At 38.7% G+C, this 27773-nt stretch overlaps 2 protein-coding genes across 3 annotated transcripts in view; one reads left to right on the top strand and one right to left on the bottom strand.

Moving 5' to 3' along the window:
* The window catches only part of CDC73 (cell division cycle 73), a 196414-nt gene that overhangs the window by 125373 nt on the left and 43268 nt on the right, over nt 1-27773 (top strand). The gene's annotated exons all lie outside the window — the stretch shown is intronic.
* B3GALT2 (beta-1,3-galactosyltransferase 2) lies at nt 67-6801 on the bottom strand. The gene is made up of 2 exons (XM_020790454.3): nt 6045-6801; nt 67-1793 (listed from the first exon to the last, which is right to left on the bottom strand). The coding sequence occupies exon 2, from the start codon at nt 1663-1665 to the stop codon at nt 397-399; it is 1269 nt and encodes a 422-aa protein (XP_020646113.1). The 5' UTR covers nt 1666-1793; nt 6045-6801; the 3' UTR covers nt 67-396.

Raw genomic sequence — 27773 nt, 5'->3', positions numbered from 1 at the left:
GAAGAGTTCATTGTTGAAAAACTGAGAGTAAGTTTGTTTTAAAAAAAACAAAATTAGTATGGAACATTTGCGCAGTTAATTTTATTGGCACATAAAATAGCAATTGTACCACCAAACTGTGCATGCTTATTATTGCACATTAATACCAAATGTCTTCATACCATCTTACTCTTTTCTTCTGTTTTGAAAATCTTTTGGTTAATATTTCAATCATAATATTATTTTCAAGAATTATTTTCCCCTTTAAATTAAAAAAATAATTTTCAAACATTAGTAAGTGCTTGGTCTTAAATATTGTCCTGCTTAAGCACAGCATTTCCCCTACTGTACATGCTTTCAGCCATTTTTTTTTTTTTTACAAATTGCACATGGAATGTTTCTAGAAGGAGGTCCCTTCTAGTGCAGTTTACGATGACGATACTTGCCTGATTTTTCTTTTGCTGTATTTGCACAGGCATTGTGCTTATTCTGTTGTAAATGATTCCAGTATTTGATCAGTTCACTAGGCTGGAACTGATGGGAGGTAATTAGGTGACTGTATTTACAGCTGGAATAAGAAACCCGCCAGTGATTGAAGACAAACTCATTGGGTGGGGGCATTGGGTCAATTCGTAACTTTGCAAGACAAATGCCCACATACACATCCTCTAGGTGCAAACGTCTGATACCCAGTGAGACCTTAAATATTTTTTCTGCTAAATCTCCAGAAAATACATAGCCAGTGCCAGAGCAGAATACAGGGTAACGTTCACTTGGATAAAGATCAGGTGGCATATACCATTTGCTGTCTTTGTTCCGGTTGGGAGCGTATCCCCTCATTAGATAGCCTGTAAAGTATTTATGCCGGGGAGGCAATTCTGGTTTCAAAAGCTTATGTATTAAATACTCGGTGTTGACAAACATGTCACTGTCTGTTTTCATCACATATGGAACATTTGGGCAGTACGTGGCAACCCAGTTCATCCCCATAAGTGTTTTGATTGTTAAGTTGTAGTAAGTATCTAAGTACTCTTGTTGGATAATATCATGGTATTGTCGGCTTTCCTCTGCGATGGCTCGTTGACGATATCCATTTAGTTTAATACTTAAACCAAGCAAAAAAATCCGAACAATTTGGATCCCAGGTGCCAGGCTCTCATTCCCCCATGTTTGTCTGATAGCTTGTCGAGCTTCCACTTGGCCTGGTTCTGCAGCTATAAGTAGTATTAAAAAGGGGCTTTTCTCCTGGCATTTTTCAGGCTCATTTATGATATACCTAAAATGATATAAAGTTGGGTGTCCAGTACCTCTTGCAGTATAAATACTCCCATTGGCACTTAGAGTGTTCTCTAAACCAGTAACTCCTTGAGGTGACAATTCTGTATTGTTAGAATTAGTAATAGTTGGTGGCCTGAGGGTCTGGGGGACTGCATCCTTCCAAATGGTCCTCAAAGAGCTGTGGTTTGTTTCACTTCTTGTTGACCTAAATCCTCGTGTTGTGTAAGCCACAGGGTTTTCTTTGAATCCAGCTCTGCCAGGTAGCCAGTCATGGTGGTTACAAAACAGAAATATAGCAAAAAGAAATACAAGAGAGAGTAAGCCAAGGAAGTGGGTGCGAAACAGAGACCTTTTGGTATTCCAGGACATTTTGGCAAAGCAGCAATGCCGCCTCCTCCACTGAAGCATGTTGTAATTATCCAGTAATGGGATGAGAGGATGACTGAAGGAAATGTGTTCTTGATTTCAGAAAAATCCAATGCTATTTCTTGGAATCCATCTTCTGTTGTAGGCAGATGGTTAGCAAATGACTAGCACTGCAAAAATTAGAAAAAGTTTAGTGGAGAAGCTTTTAAAATTTACCTTTCCCATTTAACTATGTCATTGTTAATAACATTTTCGAGTTCCAAATACTTCACAATCTATATTCAATTGTGTAACACCTAAGTAGTCTTTTTAACAACTAGGAAAAGGATCTTGAGTTGGACACACATCCCAAGCCATTTTATAGGTTCTTAGCGGGGGGGGGGGTGGAATACTAACCCATGTTTCACTTTCCAACTTTTTATGAAGTTTGCTGTTCTGGCATTTAACGTTTGTCAGTGCAAAGAGTAAAATTCTACAAGTGAGGAGTAAGATTATTACCGGTATGTAAAACTTTTTCCCCCACTGTGGCTTTCAAGTTGTGTGGCTTTCAAGTTGTCTGGCTTGAGGAAACATCTCTGTGTCTCCTGTTTTTCCGCCTATGAATGTTTCTCTTTTTTTAATATTAGGCGCCTTACAATTCCAGCGTGTTGTTGGTTTGATTTTAAGAAAACTTGCATAGTTTACAAAGACAAGAATTACTTGAATCACACTAATGAATAGCAAATACATGAGTCTTGGGAAGGCAGAGTGTAAAGGTCTTTGTACCAGATGGAAGGTTTATTGGTACTAATTAAAACTCATATGATATGCAGTAGATACTATGGCTCACAGTTGGAGGCCCTTTTCCCCCCCAAAAAAGATCATGTATTGGTAGTGGGACAGACGGTGGAAGGTTGATTGTAGCAGAATTCTGTTAGTCACAGTACAGTGCTTGGCTTGTTTCCACTGGCCCCTGCTGTGTTTAGAAAGTCAGTGAGAAGATGCACCTGTCAAAATTAATTTCCAGGATACTGTTACCTCATTGTAGTATCATTATACATTAACAGATACTAAAAACTTTAATTCACCCTGAGTACTCTTTGACTTTCTCTTTAGTGTGGAAAATAGTTTAGTTTTATTGTGTTCAAGTATAGTAGCATTTTATTTTAAATGAATTTTAAAATGTATAGCTTTTGCAATTTAATTGAAATTTTAAATATGTACATACAAATAGGAATCAACCTTTCTCTCCCCAACCCCTCACTTAGAAGCGGTAGTTAGTAGACTTGCTGCACATTGAAACTATGATCTTAACTTTATAAACATTTTCCTTTGTTACTCCCTTTTGCTATTCAAGAGCAGAGTGAATGTGACAGTTTTGTAATATTACTGCATATTACAACCCAATCACATTGTCTTTCAGATGAGCTCCTTATGCATTGATTTGTGACTATCCTCCCCTTTGTTCTAATTTATTTTAAAACTTTGGAATTCTGAGCAAGAATAAGAATGAACTACCCAAAACAATGCTGCCCTTTTTAATACGAATATATAATTTAAGTACTTGGCTATTTCTCAAAGCCAGTATTTGCAGTAAGGTTTTTAAAATATATCTATTTAAAAGTTAATGGCTGATGACATTTTCATGTAGATTCTGAATTTGAGAGGGAAAAACTGACACTGAAGCAGATAATTAACAATGAATTATAAAGATGGATGTCCATGCAAACGTATATTTATGAATATGAAACCTAAAAAATATACATGTAGCAAAAATGCTTACATTAAAATAAGTGGGGAGGGAATTTAATATATTTTTTTATTTTCAAGTAGACATAATTAAAGCATTCACAATACAGTATAGGACACACTGCAAATATTTGAGTATCCTGAAGGTAACATTATCTGTCATTCAGAACAAAAGCTGTAATAGTTCATCTTACTAACCGCCACTAGGAGGAGCAAGTGGAGGGTTAGATTTGACTTGTAGCATACCCTGGTACACAGTTTTTGAACTATGCATTTAGGTCTTCAGTATTGTTATCACTGAATCTATAAATAAGCTGTGAGTTTTTATTTAAAGAGAATTATCTGCCTGCATAAATTATGTGTGTTCTTTTAAAATGAGCTGAATCCCTAGTCAGATATAGTGTTCTAAAAATTTCTGATTATGTGATGACAGATTAAACTTTGTTCTGTTGGTCATATATCTTATTCAGTTGGCTATGTGTATATATAGCTGCAAAACTAGATTAAACACTTTATGCACAACTGTTAATAGTGCATTGAGATGAAGTAATAGGATATTGGAAGTGCATAGTATGTTGCAGAGAGTGGTTTAATCTCTAAAATATAGTACTCATCTCACAATGGTGTTTTCTCTCCATTGAGGAGTCTGTTTACAAAAAGTGTTTTATTGTGCAATTAGAATCAGTAGAGTTAGAATTGCACAAAAGGCTAATATTGATGGTCATTGTTGACTTAACTGTGTTATCTGGTTATATTGCAGTGAAGGCATTTAATATTTCTGGTAGTGTATTTTTTTTTAAGTCATAGACCTAAAGTATTGAAGAGTATTCTGATCGTGATCGAGCTTTAGTGCTAGGATAGCAATAATTTAGTGTCTTGAGTATGTTACACTACTACTTCAGATCAATGACTGTGTGGAGCTTAATTTATCATAATATTTTATGTATCCATCGTGCATTTGGAATGTTGCATGATGAGATATAGGTTGACATAAGTAAGTTCAAAGTTTTGTTGTTCGCATAATTCAGAACTATTACAAATTCAGGTCTGAATGATTGTGTTTCTGAAATTGACCTTTTTGAATCTTGGCATATATTTAAAAAGATAAACTTGCATACCAGACACCTTCTAGAATTTCAGTTCTTACACCAACATTGAAATTGCTTGGTTTTGGGAGTAAGCTTCTATTTTGGGTGGTTATATTTTCTTCAATGTGTGAGATTTAAATTTTGAAGGAAAAAATTAAGAAGGAAAGCTATTGTAGCAAAATGAGCTGACATAAGATGAGTATAACTATGATGAAGGGCCTGCTGCAAGTCTTAATATATCTGCTTAAGTACTTTACCATAAAGGAAACAAATATGTATTAGATACTGTATTTTAAAATCATAACATCTGTTTTGATATTGCATAAAAAGCCCATTGTGTGTTTTTGAATGATATTTTTAAGTAATTGCACACATTTGTTTTATATAATTAATGTTTATGTGCAGTTTTATATAAACATATTTATGTGCAGTTTTCATCCAGCTAAAATGCATCTCTCTCTTTCTTATTTAGTTTTTGGAGCAGGGTATTCTGGAATCATGCTCCCTCTTCATTTATAGTACAGTACTTTCATTGCACGTTAGTTTGGCCTTAGGCAAAGAAAGCACATTTATGCTTAACAGTATTTTTATGATTTAGCATTGTTTATTATAGAGATTTTTGAGCAGGAGCACTCTGGCATTAAAGGACTATTAAACTGCTATAGAGTGAGGTCTTAAATTTTTACTGCAGGTAAGTAACCTGCATTTCCTGTCATTATTTATTTATTTATTTATTTATTTATTTATTTATTTATTTATTTATTTATTTAACCATTCCAAACAGGCATAAATGATTAGAAATAATGTTAATTTACTTGTGATAGCCAACCGCTTTTCACTGTTTAAGCAATGGAAAGATCACATGCTAGAAAGAACTTTGGGTGGTGGAGTCTACACCCCATCTTAAAGAAAATAACCTATTGAGACTCCCTTCAGAGATTCTGGTGGATATCAGTACTATTTATAGTGTCTGGATGATTATGCTGCCCATAGCCCAAGTCAATATGATTCTTTTTGGAGCTCTTTTTGGGGAGAAGGATGTTGTAGGAAACCAGGTGTGGCTGATAATAATCAGATGATAGTTTGCTTGTGTGTTGGGGTTAAGGGAATAAAGAAGATGCTGAAAGCTTTGAAGGTGGTACTAAACTAAGGCTGGCTGGTTTGTGTTAAAGAGTCTCAGTGTGTGTTGTGCCAAGGCTAGGTTATTGATGTTTTGAGATCATAGCAGGTAAGGTTTAGATCTGACCTGAACTGATTAACTATTTTTAATTTTTAAAAGAAGAGGCTGTAAAGTTAAATTTCTCCAGACTTTACCATTTCTACTGATAGCAACATAGTCTCTATTAACCCACTTCTCCTTTTTTCCCCCAAGTCCTCGCCTTCACATTTGAGTGTAAGTGACAGATTTATTAACAGAAATGTAAAGGCAACGGCATTCTTCTCAGCTGAGCACAAAGAGCCTTCCTATTTTTTTCCTTTTCATCATTCACAGAAGCATTAGCTCCAGCTTCTGTAGATGGGGGAGGAGGTGTTCAGTGACAGTGCTCTCTGTGTTGCTAACAGCACATGCAGTCTAACGAAATATCATGCAATGATCTGACATACCTTCCTTGGTCAAGCTATTTGTGGTGACAGGATTATGCTCGCCGCAATAGTAGTTTTGGCATGCCATCCCTTCAGCCAAAAAGATTCTATCGGCCATGCGCACATCTTCCTTCCAGTAGTCTTCTGCCTGCGACTGCTTTTCAAGGTATCCAGTGTGTCCATCTGTATGCTTCCTGCTCTGCTACCTTCCCTGCTTACCGGCATGCTCGTCTTGCTTTTTCTCTGGTCGTCTTTCAAGAGACAGAAGCAGCCCTTCTCGCTTCCATTCTGGCTGGCATTGTCTGATGTTGACAATGGAAGCATTGAAGCTTTTACACTTGGTGTTTCCCTTGTTGGACAATGCAGTGCTGTGTTCTCTCTTCAGTATCCATATTTCTAGTGGCGATGCCAGGCAAAGCAGCAAGAGCTAGAATCTGGAGCTGTTCGCTTGCATTTGATAATAGGATTTACCCTTCTTCCTTCATTGTTGCTAGGCAGTAACCAAAAGGGATGACTTGAAAGCTGGCGAGTGGGGGGATTTTAGTTGAAGGTTTTGTTCCGCAAAATCCAATCCATAGTTCTTCAGCTGCTGCACAGGCAAGCAGCAGTTTAAATGTGGACTTTGACAGATGCTGTCTTCTGACAGAGCAGAATTCCACGTCACTGCTTGGCTGAGTCCCACGTGATGGTTTGCATTCATTTGGGCTAAATCTGAAGGCAGCCAGAGAGCTTAGTGCTTTTGCTTCTGTTTGATCGAGGATACACATCCAGAGCCAGTGCAGCACTGGAAGAGTAAAAAGAGAGAGGATGGTCATGATGATGATCAAATTGTTGAGTCTTTCCCCCCAATTGCCTTCCTTTATTTTGCTACTGTAGTTTAGCACTCTGTAAACATGTTTCAGCATTGATATTAGCTTACCATAATCCAAGTGCCCCTTGGCACTGCTTAAGTGCTACAGGCTATTTATTATGCTAGGTTGTAGCATTCTCCAAAAGCACTTGCTTTTCATTTTGTGGATAGTTTTGTGTTGTATTAGTTCCCATATACCTTCCACCCTAATTGGTGATGTGGAAGTTTATGGTGTTAGACGAGTCCAGGCTGTTCCTGGCAGCTTGATATCTCATCACATTTTGATTTATGATGAATCGATATCACAAAGTTCAGCACTACAAATTCAAAATACTGTAAGTGAATTGTCTGGTTTCTCATCTCTTATTCCTTAGTAAGTATTCCAATTTACTTGTATGCTGTTCATGCAGCTCTTCCTACATTATCTGAGGAAACGCCTCTTTTTATGTAAAAGCTCATGAAGTCTATATTGAAAATATATACAGTATATAGTATGCTATGCCATATTTGGGGTTTATCAGTTGAATTCTAAATGTGTGCTTTTGGGGACTAAAATTGTACGTTACAAATGCACTTCACAATGTGCTTAATTTGTGGTTTGCACTATTTATTTACAAAATGCTGACAGGAGGTGTGCTGACTTTTTAAAGAAGTCGTGGAATGGGTAAGCTTGTTAATAATTGTGATAATTGTGATAGTAATAATACCTGTCTATAATTTCAAAATACAGCACTGAAGTATATACAGTACTGAAGTAAGCCAATCTATCCATCTCTCATGCTTTTCATATAATCTGTTGGTAAGTTAAGGAAGAGAGCTGTTGCTTCTCAGTATTATAATACTAGCAGATTATAATCAAAATATGCTGCTTTCTTAAATGTTGATTCTCATTTACATACTGCTGAAGGTCAATTCAGCTACCACTCCTCACTTCTGGGAGTTGAAGTTCAAGATCATCTGGGGACCCAAGGTTGGGAACCACTCTCTGACATATTTGGGATCACACACACTTTCCATAATGATTAAAAACATAAAATAATCTTCCCAGCACCTGCAACCTGCCACAGGATTCGATATTCCTCTACAACTGAAGGTTGATGGAGTCCAATACCATCCAGTTCAGTGTTTTTGAGTGTTTTTGCTTTGTTCATTTGTCTACTCAATAAAAACACATGAATTCAGGCCATAAAAGTACACAGAAATTTACACTGGAAGTTAATGAAATACTAGATACCAAGCCTATATTATAACCTGTGTCATAAAACATTGAATTTTGATTTCACTGTTTTATATTCATTAAGTGCCAATTGTATCTCTCTTTTTTAATGAACAACTTAAGTAGGGCATATATTGACCACAACAGTCTTTGGAGATGTTCATTAAAAGCAGTAGGAATATTATATATCACACAACAAACATGCATAAGTTTGATATTTAGGCAAATGAATTCAGATCAATATAAACTCAAAATGATATGAAAATCATTTTATTTATTTATTTATTTATTTATTTATTTATTTATTTATTTATTTAACTTATATGCCGCCCACACTACCCGAAGGTCTCTGGGCGGCTTACAGCATTTAAAATACAATAAAAAGGCAAAATAAAAGGGCAAAATAATTAAAATGCAATTAAAATCTATATTCTAAAAATTGCCATCAGACCTACAGCTGATATTATTTAAGTTAAAAGCCATTTGGAACAGGAAGGTTTTGACCTGACGCTGAAATGTCATCAGCGTTGGCGCCAGACGAATCTCAGTTGGGAGGGCATTCCATAGTCTGGGGGCAGCTGCCGAAAAGGCCCTTTCTCTACAAGCCCTCCCTCTTATCTCCTTAAGGGATGGCTCTTTCAAAAGGGCCCCCTGGTTAGATCTTAACTGCCGGGTAGGTTCATATGGAAGGAGGCGGTCCTTCAGGAAATAAACACATGAAAACAAACACATGAAAATGTTGCTCTTAGGCCATTTGCAAAGCTGCCCGTGCAGTGGAGGAGGCAGACAGAGTAAAGCAGGTTTCTAACACTTCTCACCTTCTGGCAACATCGCATTGGACCTGGAACTTTTCCCTCCAGAAACCACTCACAGGACTTCTTCCAAATACTGAGATTAAGTGTTGTCTCCTCCAGCCACATCCTATCCCACCAGTTAACATTCTCTGCTTCTCTTCTATATTTTCACTTCTAGAATTCCAGTATTCATGTTCATTATCTATAAATGTGTACACAGGAAAGTCAGTGAAGAGAAAAAGATTAGTTCATCAACTAAAACTTCACACCACAGAAATGGTACCATTCATTTGAAAATCTAACAACCAATCTTCAGTACAATGGTGAATTACCATTAATGGCAAACTACACAAAGAAAATACTGGTAGCTGAGATCAGCTATTATATCCGCCGAAAAACATGGAATAATGGTATCTCACTCACTTATGTTCATTATCTGGAAACTTAGCCATCCCAACAATGCACACATCTCACTACCAACCATACTTTATGTGAACTTTAAGAACTGAAGAGCAGGTACATTTGGTACTCCAGTTTTCTAGAAATATAATTTGATTCTTACAGAGATTTGGGCTTGGCTTGTTTTCCCATAGAGAGAACAGGATTTCTTCATTTCCTTTCCTATAAAGCTCAGTCTTTCTTAACAGAAAGCTTATTTTGCCTACATCACAATTATTAACAGGCTTATCCACTCCACGACTTCTTTAGAAAGTCAGCACACCTGTCAGCATTTTGTAGAAGCCTTCCCAACTAGCTGTGTTGGCAGGGGCTTCTGGGAGTTGCAGTCCAAGAATGGGGACTCAAGTGTGGGACCCACTGCACTAGAGAACCTTCTGTAATGAGACTGGGGAAAAAATAGAGATAAATTTTCAAGTCATTTTACTATGTAAAACCCTTTTGATAATTTATTGTTTGAACAGCACTGTGGAAATATTGTAAATAAAGGTAACAACTTAAAGAACCACAGTTGCAGCTGCAACCCATCATTTCTCATTGGTGTCTAACTTCACTAAATTGACTGAATCATGAAGGGTACAAAAATTTCAGTTCTTCGTTAATTACACATACAGCTCCATCTTATGACCCCATTCCACACATCATACTCCTAAATGTAGAGATAACAATCTGAGCATGGAGTGACATCCATAAGTCCAATACAGTGGTGCCTCGCTAGACGATGATAATCCATTCCACTGAGATAGCTGTTTAGCGAAATCATTGTCTAGCGAAAAGCATTTCCCCATCGGAATGCATTGGAACTGTTTAATGTGTTCCAATGGGGAAGAATCATTGTTGTCTAGCGAAGATCGTCCATAGGAAAGCCGCTTTGCGAACTGCCGATCAGCTGTTTAAATCACTGTCTTGTGAAGCTTAGGTTCCGAAAACACCTGTTTTGCGAGAGTGGAGGAAGCTGTCAAAATCGTTGTCTAGCGAAAATTGGTTTGAGAAGCAGGGACCAAACATTGTCCAGCGAAATTCCCCCATAGGAATCACTGTTTTGCGAATCGCTATAGCGATCACAAAAAGTCAATGTCTAGTGAAAAAATTGTCTTGCGGGGTAAATGTCTAGCGAGGCACCACTGTACTTTGAGAAGGACATGTACCGAGATACATGCTATACAGAGAAGCAAGCAATGGCTCTCTGATACCTATGGAGAGCTTGGATCTACAGTATATCTTACCATCTCAGTTTTTCTTGCAGTGCTAACATACTCTTGGTTACTCTAGCTCAGTGGTTCCCAATCTTGGATCCCCAGATGTTCTTGGATTACAACTCCCAGAAATCCTAGCACAGCTAGTGGTGAAGATTTCTGGGAGTTTTAGTTCAAGAACATCTGGGGATCCAAGGTTGAGAAACACTGTTCTAGATCACTGGTTCTTAACCTTGGGTTACTCAGGAGTTTTGGACTGCAACTCCCAGAAGCCTTCACCACCAACTGTGCTGGCTGGGGTTTCTGGGAGTTGCAGTTCAAAAACATCCGAGTAACAAAGGTTAAGAACCTAGGTTCTAGATGATGCATTTGTTTTGGCTGTCTCTCCTGTCTCAGTGCTTGTCTCTCTGTGTGTTTTTCCCCATAGAGGCTTGTTTGTGAAGTCTCTACCTGTAAAGTAGGGATAGCTGCAATACCACACACCTCTGTATAATTCTGAGAAATTTCATTTTGTTTTTATCCTGACTTTCCCACAAAAATTGGATCCATCTTCCTATTCTCTGAGAAGCATATCCCTGAAGTCGTTTGTATACAGTGGGTCTCTACTTAAGAACGTCCCTACTTTAGAACAATCCAACTTAAGAACAGCTCCATTTGCTAAATTTTGCTTCTACTTGGGAACAGAAATCCAAGATAAGAACAGGAAAAAAAAACTTTCCTGCTCTTTTTTTAACCTTAGGTCATCTTAGGTTAAAAAAAAAATCTCCCCCTAGTGGTAGAGTACGTATTAACTAGCTTTGGCTTCAATGTACGAACGCACCTCTACATAACAAAAAAACAGCCAGAACGGATTAATTGGTTTTCAGTCCATTCCTATGGGAAATTTTGCTTCAGCTTAAGAACGTTTCAACTTAAGAACACCATTCCAAAACGGATTAAGTTCTTAAGTAGAGGTTCCACTGTAGTTTCTATGGACGGAAAAGAGCAGATACGGATTAAATGGTTTTCAATGCATTCCTATGGGAAATGCAGATTCAACATAAGAACTTTTCAACTTGAGAACCACCTTCCAATACGGATTAAGTTCTTAAGTAGAGACCCCACTGTAGTTGCAGCCAAGAAAGTACAGGTATAGCATCCCTTTTCCTCACCTTGAATATTCAGTTTTCCAGGGAAAGAGAATCATCCTAAACATCAATAGAGTGTGATATATTTGACAAGCTGGGACAGTTGGATTTTTTCCCCTCAGAATCAGGAAGATGAATGAGAAAGTCCCTTTCACTGGAGCAACAAAAGCTAGATCACAGTGATTACTTCTGGTGTCCAAACCAGTCCATTCCTGAGGAGGCAGAATCTTGACTTGGCACTCTTCTTGAACTAGGTCAGTTATAGCAACACTTAGCTCATAGCAATAGATAGCAAAGCATTTGCCTTTCTACATCCAACTTGAGTCTAGGAGGAGGAAGTTTGACACATATGTGATTCCAAGAACTAAAGTGAACACTGACCTCTCAAGATTAGGCCTTCATGGCATAAGACTTAAAAAGTACAGAAATGCCCCTGCTTGAACAGAGTAATTGTTTAAAAAAACTGAGACAGATTGTAACATAGATAGCAAACTCATTCAGGCAGGACAACTCTTTTTTTGTTACGAGCCCAAAAAATCAACCCACAAGCAGTGGTTGACTCTGAGGCCAACCACTGCTTGTAATACAGTATTTGTAGTGCAGCTTTGACTCCAAGACAGTTCTTTTGTGTCAGAGAATCATTTTCAACACAGAATGGATTCATTTTTTAAACACAGGTGCATTATACTTGCATTAAATTGTAAAAAGCCAGCAGTATTGATTACAACCACAGTAAGCATGAAATTAGCAGTTTGGAAAATCTGGGGATCTGTGTCTGTATGTTTATTGCACTGAAACCCAATCATTTTATAGCCATATGACCCATTCAAAAGCAGTGGTGCCATCCATGTATCATTTGCACTTTGGTACTTTTTATATGTGAGATTTTAAAGTACAGTAAAGCAGTACTCAGCATTTAAAACTACTACATCACTTACTCTCTTGAGTGCCTTTATTTCACTCACTGTGATAGTTTAACAGAGGTGTATGTGTGTATATTGCATGTTGAGAATATTCAATATTTGCAAGAGATGTCTTTAGTGTTTTTTAATTGCTAAGGATTTTCTGAACTGCATGAAAAATTAGAGGAAAGAAATACCACCACACAATGAGAATCTAAAGATAGCCACAAGTGTCGCTGTTGCCTTCCTTAATCTCCTTCTCACCAAACTGCATCACATTAATGTATTGTTCACATTTGCAGTTGTGAAGAAATGGCATAAAATGCCATTTATTATTATTTACTGTGAGATTTAGTGCTGTGGTGTTGAGCAACAAAGGATCAAAGATCAGCTGAATCTTTTGTTTTCAGATCTTCAGGTTCCTCCTTGCTCCCATGTGAGGTTTCCTCATTCTGTCATTATTGCTGTACTAAATAAAATGAGGTATATTTCTTTAATGGGGAGGAGAAAGAGAACGAACAACCTTGTTTTTAAGTCACACAGTGTACTGTTTCTTCAGGTTTTTCATTTTTAAATTTATCATGCTGTGACAATAAAGATGTTACACTGTGGTATGTGTGTGAGAGTGAGTGTGGCCATTTTGGAACCGTTTTGACATTTCACATTATTTAGGTAATATTGCTCTTAAAAGGTTTCCTTATGCTTTAAAGCAGAAGATATTTTTTTTTCTTGCTCAGCACCACAGACTTTTAAATGGTTGTTTTTATGGAATAATCATTTTAGCAAAGATGGTTCTCTCCCTGCTTTTTTTTTTAAGCAAAAAAAATGCTAACTAAATTATATATAGGATAATAACTTTTTTGGACTTTCTAAAAATATTAAGTTTGTTCATGGAATTACCCTGGTTATTTTTGGTTATTTAGATCACTGGTTCTTAACCTTTGTTACTCAAATGTTTTTGGACTGCAACTCCCAGAAGCCTTCACTGTCAGCTGTGCTGGCTGGGGTTTCTGGGAGTTGCAGTTAAAAAACACCTGAGTAACAAAGGTTAAGAACCACTGATTTAGATCACAACCTGCAGAGATGATGACTTTCCTTCTTTCACTTTTGTAGGTAGCTCAGGTGTTGTTGTTTTTAAAACAACTGTATGACTTCCCCACACTAATGCCAGTTTAAGCTGCATATATCTTTCGATAGTAAAAAAGCTCAGTTTCTTAGTGGTGTCTAATTCTTTACCATCCCTCTTCCTTTTCCCTCTATTAAGTTTTGGGGCCATCTGATAACACTGTGAGTTACGATATCTGGATTCACCACCTCCATCTCAACGCTAGAATTGTTTGAATTTATCTGTGGATTTGGTATAACAGAATTGTTTGGATTCATTTGTGATTTATAACAGAATTATAGAAATTCTATTCCACTTAGTTATCCCTTCAGGGTCTTACTCTGGTTTATGTAAATTAATTGTTATATTAGGGAAGGAAAGCTTCCTTCAGATTCTGCAGCATTGTGGTTTAGACACACTTTCCCCACCAAATGTATAGTATCAGTCCTAGTAATAGTGCTTCATGCTTGTCACGAATGCTTCTCTCACATTCTAAAAGGAACTGTGACTTTATGAAGCTTTGATTCAGCACAGCAGGGGAGAGGAGGCTAACCGGTTGCAGCACTGAACATTTCAAAGTGAGAGAAAATTAAACTCTTATTCAGCCGTGTGATGGTTTATATGCCACACTTGCGTACATTGCTTGATAACATAAGGGATAGCAGCATTGGTGGGATTTTTTGAAATAGAATGGTGACCAAAAACTTCAAAGTGGGCTTTGATCAGTGAAGTTATTAATTATAGTGAAAGGATCTTGTGTGTTCCATTTTGTGTAAACACTTCTACAAGCAATACAGTAATGTTTTCCTTGTGTAAGTAGTGCAGTCTTTCATTGGTTGTTATGACTCCATGTGCTATTCTTTCTCATTCTTTAGTGCCTTTTAAAATATTCATCTGGATTAAAACACAACATTCATGCATCGTTTTCCTGTTGGAAGCATAGTCCTTTGTCCTATCTTTAATGATGTGTGAATTCTGTTCATTGAATGATCTTTCAGTTTTCTCTTCAAACTGTCATGTATCCCTTTTTCATGGCCAACTTGAAGTCTGCAGCACCACAGGAGGACAGCCAGAATTATCCTTCTGAAACCCCAGATGACAAGTTTCATTACACCTAAGGAATCCCTCATAGTTTTAGTGCAGATTAAGTTATTTGTGATCTTTTTAAACCTTTGGTAAGAGATTTCCATAGGGTTGTGCATTCCTGTCACAGACAGATTTGCCCTTCTTAAGCTATCCCATGTTAACCCTAAATATGATTAACTTCACTGTGTTCTTAAATCCACTTGAAACTGTGGCTTGAGCATTGTTATAGCTGGTTTTAACATTGTTATAGAGGCGGTGCTGCGTAGTTGTTAGCTCTGAAAAGTGAAGAGATGGTTTGTTTCTGAGGAAGCTGGATCTCCATAGTATGTTATAAATGAGAATGTTGTATCTGCACCAGGCCATTGTCGTCACTTTTAAATGGCAAATCTTTCCAGAAGCAGCCTACGGAGTTTACACTATAGAATGCCATAAGCAACAAATAGGATGTACTAGTTATAGACCAAGCAATCAAATGCCAAGTAGGGACAGTGCTTGTATGACCCTGAGTGAATAAGAGGGATTTATTTCCCATTCTCATGTATGGTGAGCCATCTGCATGAACAATACTCCTACAGGAAATGTTTTGCCACTATCATTCAATATCATTAGCCGCTGTGTGTTCTTCAGCTGCCTACAAATCAGCATGTCTCCTGTTGTATTACTGTAAGAGAAAACTCTTACTATGTGCTCATTCAAGCACCTTTTTGCATCCAGGATGAGACTGAGAGTGGGCTTCTCGTACATCCATATATCTTAAATATTATTTACTGAGGACTCAAGGGAACTTATAATATTAAAACAAACAATGTTAAAAACTAAAAAGTGATAAATTATTTAAATATTTACAAAGAAATAAACAGATACCAAATTAAAAATTAGATTAAAAGCAGTTTAGATTAAACACACACATGCACCAGCTGCATTTTAGGAACTCCATTTTAGGCAGTCAGTTATTGAGAAAAAACATGCCTAAAGAGAAAGGTCTTTGTTTGTGGAAGGACAACAAAGACAGGGTCAGGCTGGCCTCCCATGGGAGGAAATTGTATAGATTGGGGTAACAACGGGGAAAACTCTCTCTTCTATCCTCACCAGGTGTAGCTGTGAGAATCCCAGGACAAAGGCCTGCTGATTATTTTAAAACCAGGGCATGCTCATAAAGGGATATGTAATGGTTCATATGGCTTGGCTCAAAATCATTTAAGGCTTTATAGATCAAAACCACCACTTTGAATTGTGCCAAGAAACAGACCAGCAGCCACTGGAGCTTTTGTAGCAGAGTTATATGATCCCTGGAATTGGCCCCATTTAACAATCTGGTAGCAACATTTTGAACTTCTTGAAGTTTCCAAAGGCAGTCACACATTGAACATGATACAGTAATCCAAATGGGATGTACAGTAACTAAGGCATGTATCACTGTGGCCAGATGGGACATCTCCAGGAACTGGTGCAGCTGGTGCTCCAATTTTAATTGTGAAGATGCACTCCTGGCCACCGGAGACACCTGGGCATCCAGGCTCTGCCAAGAGCACACCCAAGATGTGAACCTGTGTTTTCAGGGGAAGTATAACTTCTTGCCTCCCGCCAACCTAGTGGTTCAAAAGCATGCAAATGCAAGTAGATAAATAGGGACCACCTCGGTGGGAAGGTAACAGCGTTCCATGTGACCACGGAAGATTGTCTTCGGACAAACGCTGGCTCTGTGGCTTGGAAACGGGGATGAGCACCACCCCCTAGAGTCGAACACGACTGGACAAAAATTGTCAAGGGGAACCTTTACCTTTACCTATAACTTCTTGCAGTCCTGGCTGAAACTCTATTCTCTGATCTGCCCACTGACTATCTAGGATCACCTCTGCCTTGTCTGGATTAAGCTTTTATTCACCCTTATACAGTCCATTGCTGACACCAGACATGGTTTTAGAACCAGAGCAACTTCCTTGGCATTAAATAAAAAGGAAAGATAAGAGTTGGGTGTCATTCACATACTAATGATGACACTGAACTCAAAAAGTCTGGACAGCTTCTCCCAGCAGTTTCATATATATGTTAAATAGCATGGAGGAAGGAATAGAACCCTGAGGGATGCCACAAGACAGGGTGTTGAACTACCACTTTCTACATTCTTTCCTCCAGGAAGGACAGTGCTTCCAGATTCTATCCCAGAAGGATACCATGTTCACATTAATCATGAGATTAAAATAAATAGTGTCCACTCTCTCAGTGCAGGTATAAGATAATGTCCCAAATCCTCTTATCTAGTTATGTTGACATAGCACATATGCTGCAACTTTCGGAAGTAAATTGCCCTAACTTAAGAAATAACCATTGTTCTTGTTTAGTCAGTAAGTCGTGTCTGACTCTTCGTGAGCCCATGGACCAGAGCACGCCAGGCCCTCCTGTCATCCACTACCTCCCGGAGTTTGGTCAAATTCGTGTTGGTAGCTTCGGTGACACTGTCCAACCATCTTGTCCTCTGTCATCGCCGTCTCCTCTTGCCTTCACACTTTCCCAACATCAGGGTCTTTTCCAGGGAGTCTTCTCTTCTCATGAGATGGCCAGAGTAATGGAGCCTCAGCTTCAGGATCTGTCCTTCCAGTGAGCAATAACGATAGACATTATTAATTGCACACTAGGATCATATATACTGTACAGTGATTACTTTACTATAAGCAATTTACCTCCAAAGGTAGGCCATTCATGTAGCTAAACCAAGAGGATTTTGACCATTAAGTAAATCTGGAGAACTCGGTAACTGAAAATTCATTCCCTTTTTTTCCCATATACTGTAGTTATTTTCCTCAAGCCCATATATATATGGGATAAGCTTTAATTTGTTGCACATCATTTTTAAATCTTATTTTTAGGTTTAGAGATTGATAAATCCTATATATTATCATATACAGTGTATATTTCTTTTTGGAATGAAACTGTGACATACCTCAGAAAGACCACTGTTAATGACCCATGACAATGGGTGGAGAAGGACTACAGAAGTGGGATTTTCACACACACACACACACACACACACACACACACACACTCCATCCATCCATCCATCCATCCATCCATCCATCCATCCATCCATCCATCCATCCATCCATCCATCCATCCTTTGCCCATCTACCAGGCCTGTTCAGACCAGGAGGAAGCTACCTGGATGAGTAGCAAAACGTTTCAACCTAATAAGAAAGAAGTCCAGTTGCCAAGACTCAACTTCCAGATGGTGAGAAAAAGTATGTTAAATTTCCCAATTTCCTCCCATAGGAGGCCAGCCTGGCCCTCTCTTTGTTCTGATTCCACAAGCAAAGAGCTTTTTCTTTAGGCATCCTTTTTCTCAATAACTGACTGGCTAAGATGGAGTTCCTAAAGACACAGCTAGTGTATGTGTGTTTAATCTAAACTGTTCTTAATCTAATTTTTAATTTTGTATCTGTTTATTTTTAAATATTGAAATAATTTATCACGTTTTAGTTTTTAACATGAAACTGTGTATCAAGAGAAAATTATTTATCATGTTCTATGAAAACAGGCAAAAGGTGTAAAATGGGAGAGGTATACTGAGACACACACACCTTCCACCCCAGTTCCCTGTGCAAGAAGGATTGGTTGTTTGACTCATAGGTATTGGGTAGTTAAGAAAAGATATTGTTTTTTTAAAAAAATGCTTTCTTGGCATGTTCTAAAATTAGAAATCCTTCCATGCTTTTACTGTTTTGTCCCACAAGTCTTTGAAACACACAAAAACACACAAATGTTCTCAATGATGTTTACTGTCTCTCTGGGATTTGAATCTTGTCTGTCTTTTCAAAGCACACACATCTTTCCAAAAAAGAAATAAATAGATCCTTGAGCAGAGCCATAAGTATTGTATGAGCTGCTAAATAGAGATTCTCTTGTACAAGTGAGATCCTGCAACAAAATGTTTTGAAAAGCTCACTGAGCATTCTCTTTTCATTGGGTGGGGTGGAAGGGTCTCTCAGGTGTTTTGCTTTGTTTTAATTTTATTTTGGTGCTGGGAGGTGGACATACCTGTATCCAGTATGAGCTACATTATAATTAGAGACTGGGATATTCATATTCATAAACAAATATGAACATCCCTGTCCCAGCTAGACTTAATTAGGGTCCAGCCCCACTTACGCACCCCAGCTCTGCGAAGGTCCTGGTCTTTCCACCTGTTGCGCCCAGAGCTCCACTGTCTTTCTGGTCGGCTGGCCACTCCAGGTAGAGGTCGGGAGGATGAGTCTCCCTGCAGCGATGCTGAGTAGCCAGCCAAGCAGGAAGACATAGGAGCTCCGGGCACCATTGTCGGGAACAGTGCTACCTTCTAGTCCCAGGAGCTGGACCCTCATTAGGTCCGACTGGGAAGAGGATATGTATATTCATTTACCATAGCATTCCTGGAAACAATGCTGAAGCCCACCAGTTTACGAATTATGATTTACAAAGTCCACCAATTTACGAATACACATATCCCCATCTCTAATTATAATCTTTGTTTTCTCTTCTGATATTTTTGGGAAACACTTCCATTTCTTGGAGAAGTAGCTTGCCAGTGTGAACAAGTGTTACCTAGATAATAAGACAATTCTCTGTCCATTTTACGTATGAAAACCTTGTTATATTCCAGCTCAGTGGTTTAGGTATCAGGCTGCAGAGTTAGAAGTTGGGAGTTTCATCCTCATTGTGCCTCCTTAACGAGCTAGACTCAGTGATCCAAAGGGTCTCTTCCAGTTCCAGATCTAAGATTAAGATTCCATTCCATTCTACCCCTCACCCAGTGTCATTCCTCCACCACCTCCATCAGTGTTCCATGGCACTGACTGTGAGGCTCTATTAAGATACTTTCATCGTTTTGCAGTTTTCCTGCAGAGTCAGTAAATACAATGCTTGTGAAGAGCAATTGTGTTTGTGCTGCATTTCCCCTTGGTTCATGGAAGAGGCCAGCCAGAGGTTGAGAGTTGATTCCACGCTGTGCCTCCTGTGAGTAGAGCCAACCTATGTGGCCTTGAGCAAGCTGCACAGTCCCAGGGCTCCCCAAGAAGAACGGAATGATAAACCACTTCTGAGTACTCTCTACTGGGAAAACCATGAAAGGGGTTGCCATAAGTCAGAATTGACTTGACAGCACATGATTATTCTTAGAATGGAGATGCTTTTCCCATCTTTGACTCAACAGAATTATAGGCAGTGTCATTCCCACTATAGGAACTCTTCCTATTTGCACAGGACTGAGAAGATTCAAATAAAACAAATGATATTGTAATGTAAAAATTTAGTAACAGGGATTGCTGCAGTGGTGGAGTATGGGTTGCCAGAGCATACATCTGTCAAATTTTTATCCTGCTAAGAGTAATAATGCATATGTTCATTTGTTTGTTTTGGGGAGTTTGGGGCCAGTCATGTTGTAGTACAGTATCATGATTTCTGAGTTACACAAAGGGTAGATCAGTGAAGTCTAATGAATATTTATACAGAAGTAATTCTGCTCTTTAGCTATGCCTTGTGTTTCATTTCTGCATTTAATCCATATTTCTCTGTGTTCATGCCTGTGATTCTCTTCTTTGCTGCTGGCATAAGCTTCTGTCTAGATTAGAAGCACTCACTTGTCACCTCATTCAGCTCATGGAGTACTGACCGAGAGAACAGCCTCGGGTTCCATTCTCCCTGTCCTTCCCTTCACCCTCTCTGCTAGTACCAGGGAAGGACAAGGAAGATGGAGCTAGACTGCTGTGAGTAGTGCCAGGAACAGACACTGAAAGCCTAATGACAGCAGGAAACAGTATGGCTTTATTTTTCTGACTCATTCTAAATCTGAACCCATGTGCACAGGAAGTGACATTGAAGCGCATATGCCCTTCATAAAATGTACTGTTCATTATTGAAAGGTTTTTCTCCCCTCTACCACTCTATACATGAGACTTCTTAAGCTAGAATTAATATTAGACAGTGGTTGGAGAGGCTGGATTCATGTCCTTTGAACACCTAAGTATGCAAAGAATATAGGAAAAAAATTGGCAGTAGGTGTGAGTGTCTTGAAGAATTTACTGCTGGTTCTAGCATGAGAGTGTGTGAAACAATATATATTGTAACTGAGAAGAATCCTAATTAGAGATGGGGGCATTTGCATTCATATACGAATACGCCCACACAGCTGAACATAACTAGGGTCTGGCCCCGTAGGACTGGACCGTTCACTCATGCGTCCACTGCTGTCACCAGCTCTGCTCTCCCTCCCAATCACTCCGGAGCTTGCGGTTGGCTATCCACTAGTCAGGCTGGCAGGGAGACTTGTCTTCCCTCCTTCTGCCAGGAGTGGATAGTCGACTGTGAGCTCCAGAGCAACTGGAAGGGAGAGCAAAGCCGGCGGCAGCAACGGAAGTGTGAATGGACATTCCGGCTCCAGGGGGCAAGAGTCTTGTTACATCCAGCTGTGTGGGGGTATTCGTAAACAAACACAAACACCCCCATTTCTAATCCTAATCTGTCTCTTTTATTTTGTTTAAACTATGGATTAATTCCTGTGGTAACAGAGAACCCAGAAATATACTGCCAGTTTTTGCTGGAAATACAGAAGTATGGGTAAGGATTGCAGTGACCACTGAGAGATGACAATGATAGCCTCTTTCTTTAATTACCATCAATATTTTTCTCCCCAGATTCCTTTCTCTCATGACTTTTAATTGTTGACTGATTCATGTAAATACGAAGGTCTTGAACATTGGTTGAATTTATTGTGTTTCCCAGTTATGTGCAGCTGTTTGAACAGATCAACATGGACATCCTTGTTTCACAGATTATTTTTTCTTTTTGATCCTTGTTGCTCACATATATAATTTTAACACCTGCTCAGCGCCCCATTTAGAACTTTTTAGATCTAAGTAGTTCTTTTGGAAGGAATCCTACTATTTCCAAGCAAGCATGTCCAAGCACACTGTGTGTGTGTGTGTGTGTGTGTGTGTGTGTGTGTGTGTGTGTGTGTGTGTGTGTGTGTGTGTGTGTGTGTGTGTGTGTGTGTGTGTGTGTGTGTGTGTGTGTGTGTGTGTGTGTGTGTGTGTGTGTGTGTGTGTGTGTGTGTGTGTGTGTGTGAGAGAGAGAGAGAGAGAGAGAGAGAGAGAGAGAGAGAGAGAGAGAGAGAGAGAGAGAGAATCAGGTGGAGTTATGGCAACCAGACTTCTTATTAGGTTGAAATGTTTCACTACTCATCCAGGTAGCTTCCTCCTGGTCTGAATAGGCTTGTTAGATGGACAAAGGGTGGGAGGGATGAATGAAAATCCCACTTCTGTAGTCCTTCTCCACCCATTGTCATGGGCCGTTAAGAGTCGTTAACAGTGGTCTTTCTGGGGACAGATGAAAGGTCAGCATGATAAATAGGAGACAGATTGTGTTTAAGGCCTCCACCCCCGTTGAGTGAGGGATTTTCTATATGCACATGTATGGCCTCCCTGACCCCTTTCTCAAACCACCTATCAAACTACTCAGCCATCCTCCTGTGCCCATCTGATGAGCCTGTTCAGACCAGGGGGAAGTGAAACCAACATGGAGAATTTATCAGGGGTCTCCTACCAACTCTTGTCAGACTGAAGAAGCTACTTGGATAAGTAGTGAAACATTTCAAACTAATAAGAAAGAACTCCAGTTGCCATGACACAACTTCCAAATAACCTCGCCTGGATGACTGAGAATCTTCACAATTTTTCTCACCATCTGAGTATTTTTCCTGTTACTCTTGTTAATTTTTGATTTCCTTCATTGGTTAGATATTTTTCATTGATAGCATTTTCAGCCTTGTTCCTTAAATATACTGAGTGTGGTGCAAAAATTGCTCTTCAGATGCAGACTGCCTTTTTATTACTTTTATTTATTTATATCTTTATTTGATTGGAGATACCTCATCATAGTTTTTTTCCAATTTGTGGAGGTTTCATTAAAATTGGATTGAGAAGTCATAAATCTTGGTGGAATGTGCCATTGAAAGCAGTCTTTTCAAGTGGCGGACTTAGTAGCTAATAACAAGCTGCTGTATGCTGTTTTGCATTCTTTTTAGAAAGTTCCCTTCAAGCAGTTTCTGATGGCTACCATCAACAAATCTGCAGAGTCATCTCCAACTGTTTTGATCCCATTAGTATCAATTATCTTGCCACTGAAGGTACCTTTGGTTCCATTTTCAGTTTTGGCATTGACCATGGACGTCGCTTAAAAGTGAACAGGTTCTAAATCTTCCATATTGAAGGACACAAGCTGCAAATAAATAAATAAATAAATAAATAAATACATACATACATACATACATACATACATACATACATACATACATACATACATACATACATACATACATACATACATACATACATACATACATACATACATACATACATAAAAGTAGTTTGAGAGGCAACTTCCTCAGTCACACCTATTGTACTAGATTGCTTTCTGCAGCCAGCTACTTTAAAGCCACAATGTCCTGAACAAAACTCCTCCTCCTTCTCAAGTGACCTTGGAGACTCCCATTCATGTTGGGCAAGCTTAGTTGGAAGTTCAGCAGTTTTCATCAAATGACATTGTGTGCAGGGTTTCTGTTTTGAAAGAGGAACTTTGACATAGTACCTCCAAGGGATGTACTATCATTGGTCTTATCTTAATTACTCACAGTTGTCCAGTCTGTCTCCTGATTCCTAGACGCAGTCTCATTCTCAGTAATATTTGTATTATGAACACCAGTGACCATCAAGATCACCTTTTTGTGCTGACTGTTGTTCTCCTGCATGTTATGACTTACGTTGAAACTCTCCATGGCATTATTGATCTCGAAGACATTGAAACTGGCCATTCTTTGCATTTGGATTTTTGAGAGTATTAGTGATACTCCCCATCATGACACTACAGATACAGGAGTAGATCACCAACACTGATGCTATATTGGGAGCAGTCTCCCTGTATATTGGCTTACAGCTGTCAATGTTGACCATCTGCTGTGATCTCTCAGCCTGAGCTATCCATTTCTGTTTAACCTGTCATCAGAAGACTATTTTGTTATCAACATTGGCATTATACACTAACTGCCCCTTGCCATTTTATCAGGTGTCCTGTTCATCAGCCTTACCTTCTGCCACTCTGGTTTTTACACCAGCCCTTTTAGTTCTGGCATCAGTCATGAGCTTTGTTCCAGTTTCAACATGAGCTGTATTGATTCCTGTATCAGCATTGGATATACAGTCCCTCCTTTTGATTCTGTCTACCGTGGGCTTTGAGATACCAGAGGAAGAAGCTTTTATTATTCATATGTAGGTCTCAATCTCAGACCCTAGTGGCTCTATATATTTGCCAAGTTCTCTTTTACCAACCCCGTCAATCCTGGATCTGATAGTTGACAATGTTATGTTTCTGTCCCTTTCTGAGACTATCTGTGCTTATGTTGTTCAAAATTTCCTTATGGCCAGATCACTATATTTGGAAATTCAGAATTCCCAACCTCTGTTGTTGGAGCTTGTCTTCAACAGAGTTCAAAAAATTCTCCGATTTTTTTTAAAAAAATTCTGGTTGGAACGATTTTTGATGTCAGTGACATCAAGTTGCATTGAAAACATATAAAATACAGTACAAGAGGAAGAGACTGGTTTTCTTTTCCATTACCTGGGCCAAAATTCTATTGTTGTGGAAGTCATCAGACTAAGGGAAAAGAGAACATTTACTCCAAGGGAGAAAGCTAGATTTGATGAGTAGGGGCTTTTACTTGTACCCAGTCCTCATTGTCAAGATGAGCTACTGCTAAGCAGCTTTGTCCTCATATCAGCAGTTTGTATGAAAGAAGTTGAAGCCTTTCACTGCAGCTGTTCCAGATGACTATAAAAACATTGCTGCACTGTTTCAGCAAGAACCCTTACCTATGTGGCATGACAGATATGTTTTTCTGACAAACTCAGCCATGCCTGCCTACATTGATTTTAGGAGATGCACCTGACTTTCTTCTGCTGAGAAAATGGAAGATACTAGGGCCAGAATGGATCTCCCATTTGATGGCAATGGACTTTTAAATTCAGCAACCTATGAGATCATAAATCACCTCTTCAGAATGAGGTCTGGAGGGGGGGAATGGAATTGGTCCTCAGTCTTTCCAACTAAACTGTTTAAGTTTGTCTGGAAAAGGCAATCCTATGCAAAGAAGTCCCATTTGCATCACTCATAGTCTTCTGGCAAGAAGTAGCAACGAAGTTATCTAAGTACAGTCAACCCTCGACTTACAAACTTAATCCGTTCCGGAAGGAAGTTTGTAAGTCGAAAAGTTTGTAAGCCGAATCAGCATTTCCCATAGGAATGCACTGAAAACCAAGTAATCTGTTCCGGTTGTTTTTGGTTCTTAGGTTGAGGGGCAGGTTGTAACTTGAATCATTAGTTCCCATAGGAACTAATGCAAAGCTGGTTAATCCATTCCTACCACTAGGGGCAGAGTTTTTTTTTTCCTTTTAACCTAAGATGACTTAGGTTTTTAAAAAAGGAAAGAAAAGAGAGAGGGAAGGAGGGAACAGACACCTTTTCAACAGAACACCTTGAAAAGCACCTTTTCAGCCAAGACAAGCACCTTTTGGGAAAAACCAAACACCTTTCAGACAATAGAACACCTTGAAAATGACCTTTTCAATCAAGACAAGCCAAGACACTTTTTTGGTTCATAACTCGAATCTAAGTTCGTAAATCGAGTCAATATTTGTAAGTCGAGAGTTGACTGTATTAGCCATCCTTAACTTCTATCAAAAAGGCTTCTGAGAATGCTAAGCAGCATCTTTAACTCTCTGCATGAAGCCCCCTTCCCCTTTTCTGCAATAAGATCAGAGCCATATAACACATCTTGGTCCCCTAAATTCTTTTCACCACCAGTTCACGATTTCTTACTATCTTCAGTGCGCCCTTAGAATTCAACTGCTAACCACCACTCAGAGGATTTTATTCCATTTCTTCCTCTTCAGTTTTTCAGGAAGAAATTGCAACAGTTTGCAGAAAGATACTGTACAGGCTCTTCCTCCATCAGAAGACCATACTGGCTTTTATTCTCGCTGGCCAGAATTCTATTGGCTGTTTATATTGGCATAAGTGCAGTGATGTAAATCACAGTAGCAAATTGTTCTAATTAAGGAATTGCCACATATTTCTTGTTGCATGCCACATAATATAACTGATGCATGATGAGGAATACTAGCAGCAACCCACCACTACAGTTTATGCCACTACACTTATATTGGAGCAAATAACCAGTTCTGACTCGTATTTTATAGTAATGAAAAAGAATGGAGGTCTCTATCCCATCTTGGATTGCAACAATGCATTATTCTATTCATTTACCTAGAAAGTACAGATATGCAATGAAAATAAATATATGTTGGGAACCCATCTCAGCAGATGCAACAATTCTGGTTCCAGAAGGTGTCATTTGTAATATTTGGGGGTGAATATGAATATATATGATTATCCTTTCATGCGCAAAGAAGATGAGATGTTCATCAGGATATGAGAGGTGTTCATTTTCTAGCTGGGTATGAACTCAAGTAACAAGTACAGTGGTGCCCCGCATAATGAGTGCTTCATTTAATGACAAATCCGCATAGCGATTGAGTTTTTGCAATCGCAAAAGCGATTGCATAACGATGTTTTTCCAACAGCTGATCGGCGGTTCCAAAATGGCCGCCAGGTAAAGAAAATGGCCGCCCGCTGTGTTTTCGCGCCTTTTCCTCATTTACCGGGCAGCGAAAATGGCAGCCACATGGAGGATTTCCGCATAACAGTGAGTTTTTTGCCCATAGGAACACATTAAACGTGTTTTAATGCATTCCTATGGGCTTTTTTGCCCCGCATAGCGACGAATCCACATAGCGATGATTTTTTCAGAACGGATTATCGTTGCTATGTGGGGCACCACTGTACACTATGTATGTAAGAGTGTAATCATACATACATATAAACTTTATTGTTTCTGGCCATAGACCTTTACAATGTAAGAGTGGAACATCTGCCATAATTGTTTTTTTAAATTCTAGCAGTCTTGATGCAACTGAAATCTCTTAGAACCTGATATGCACCCCAATATATCTGCAGTTCTTCAGAAGTTTTTCTTATGATATCAAAGCCATAAACTTCATGACTTAACATTGTAGCAGTTTTGCTTCTTTTCCTTGCTCTCATTCCACACTTCATTGTTCCTTGAAGGAGTGTTGTTGTTTTAAAGATGAGAAACATTTTGACCTGGGCAGCTATTTCTAAATTTAAGTAGATTTCTGAAGCAATTATATTTGAATATTACCTTCTTTTTGTCAAGTACTGGCAACTGCAGTATGTTCTTTGAGTGGCCCTGTATTCCCATAAGTTTTGGACCACTTGGCCTATCATAAGTCGAAATCTTGTGGAAAGGAATCTTATAGTTTAGTAAAAGAGCACTTGCTCACCAAAAGCCAAATACATTTTATGTATATGCGTTTTATATGGATTAACTTTTTCTTTTGCTTCACTATCACAACTTAAGCATAGATCTTTTTTTCTGAATAGTCTGCACTAGTGTAATGAGAAGATACGAAGGTTAACACAAGAAAAGTGTACAACAGTTGATCTCACCTCATGTTACTGGTAACGTAGAGGCAACATTGTTGATTACTGTGTATGAAAAGAGACCCCCTTATATTTCTGTTAAGTGATTGATTGTTAATGGCTTTCTGATGGAGAGTTTCCCCAGTTCTGTCTATGCATTAACTGGACTTAGTTAGGAAGAATGATGAGAGCATGTGTACAAACAGTACTCAGAAATGAAGCTCAAACTAATGATAACTTGAGTTTCCACTTATGAAAGCATTCATCCCTGTTGGGGAGTTGTCAACATGCTGTTAAAAGTGAGTCCATCTTCATTTTATTTTCCTTTTTTCCATCTGAATTATTTTTCTGCCCTTTCTTTTTGACATTAAAGATTTAAATCAAAGCCTGTGGTTCTCTTGGCATCACTCAGGATGTGTAATAGCTTGATGTCTCTCTT

Source organism: Pogona vitticeps, chromosome 4 (genome assembly GCF_051106095.1).
Source record: "Pogona vitticeps strain Pit_001003342236 chromosome 4, PviZW2.1, whole genome shotgun sequence".
Classification (NCBI taxonomy): Eukaryota; Metazoa; Chordata; class Lepidosauria; order Squamata; family Agamidae; genus Pogona; species Pogona vitticeps.
This window is presented reverse-complemented; position numbering and strand designations above follow the sequence as displayed.

Bases quoted from the DNA above. Each gene is read 5' to 3' on its own strand.
- B3GALT2 (XM_020790454.3), bottom strand. From the start codon at position 1,665: ATGCTTCAGTGGAGGAGGCGGCATTGCTGCTTTGCCAAAATGTCCTGG.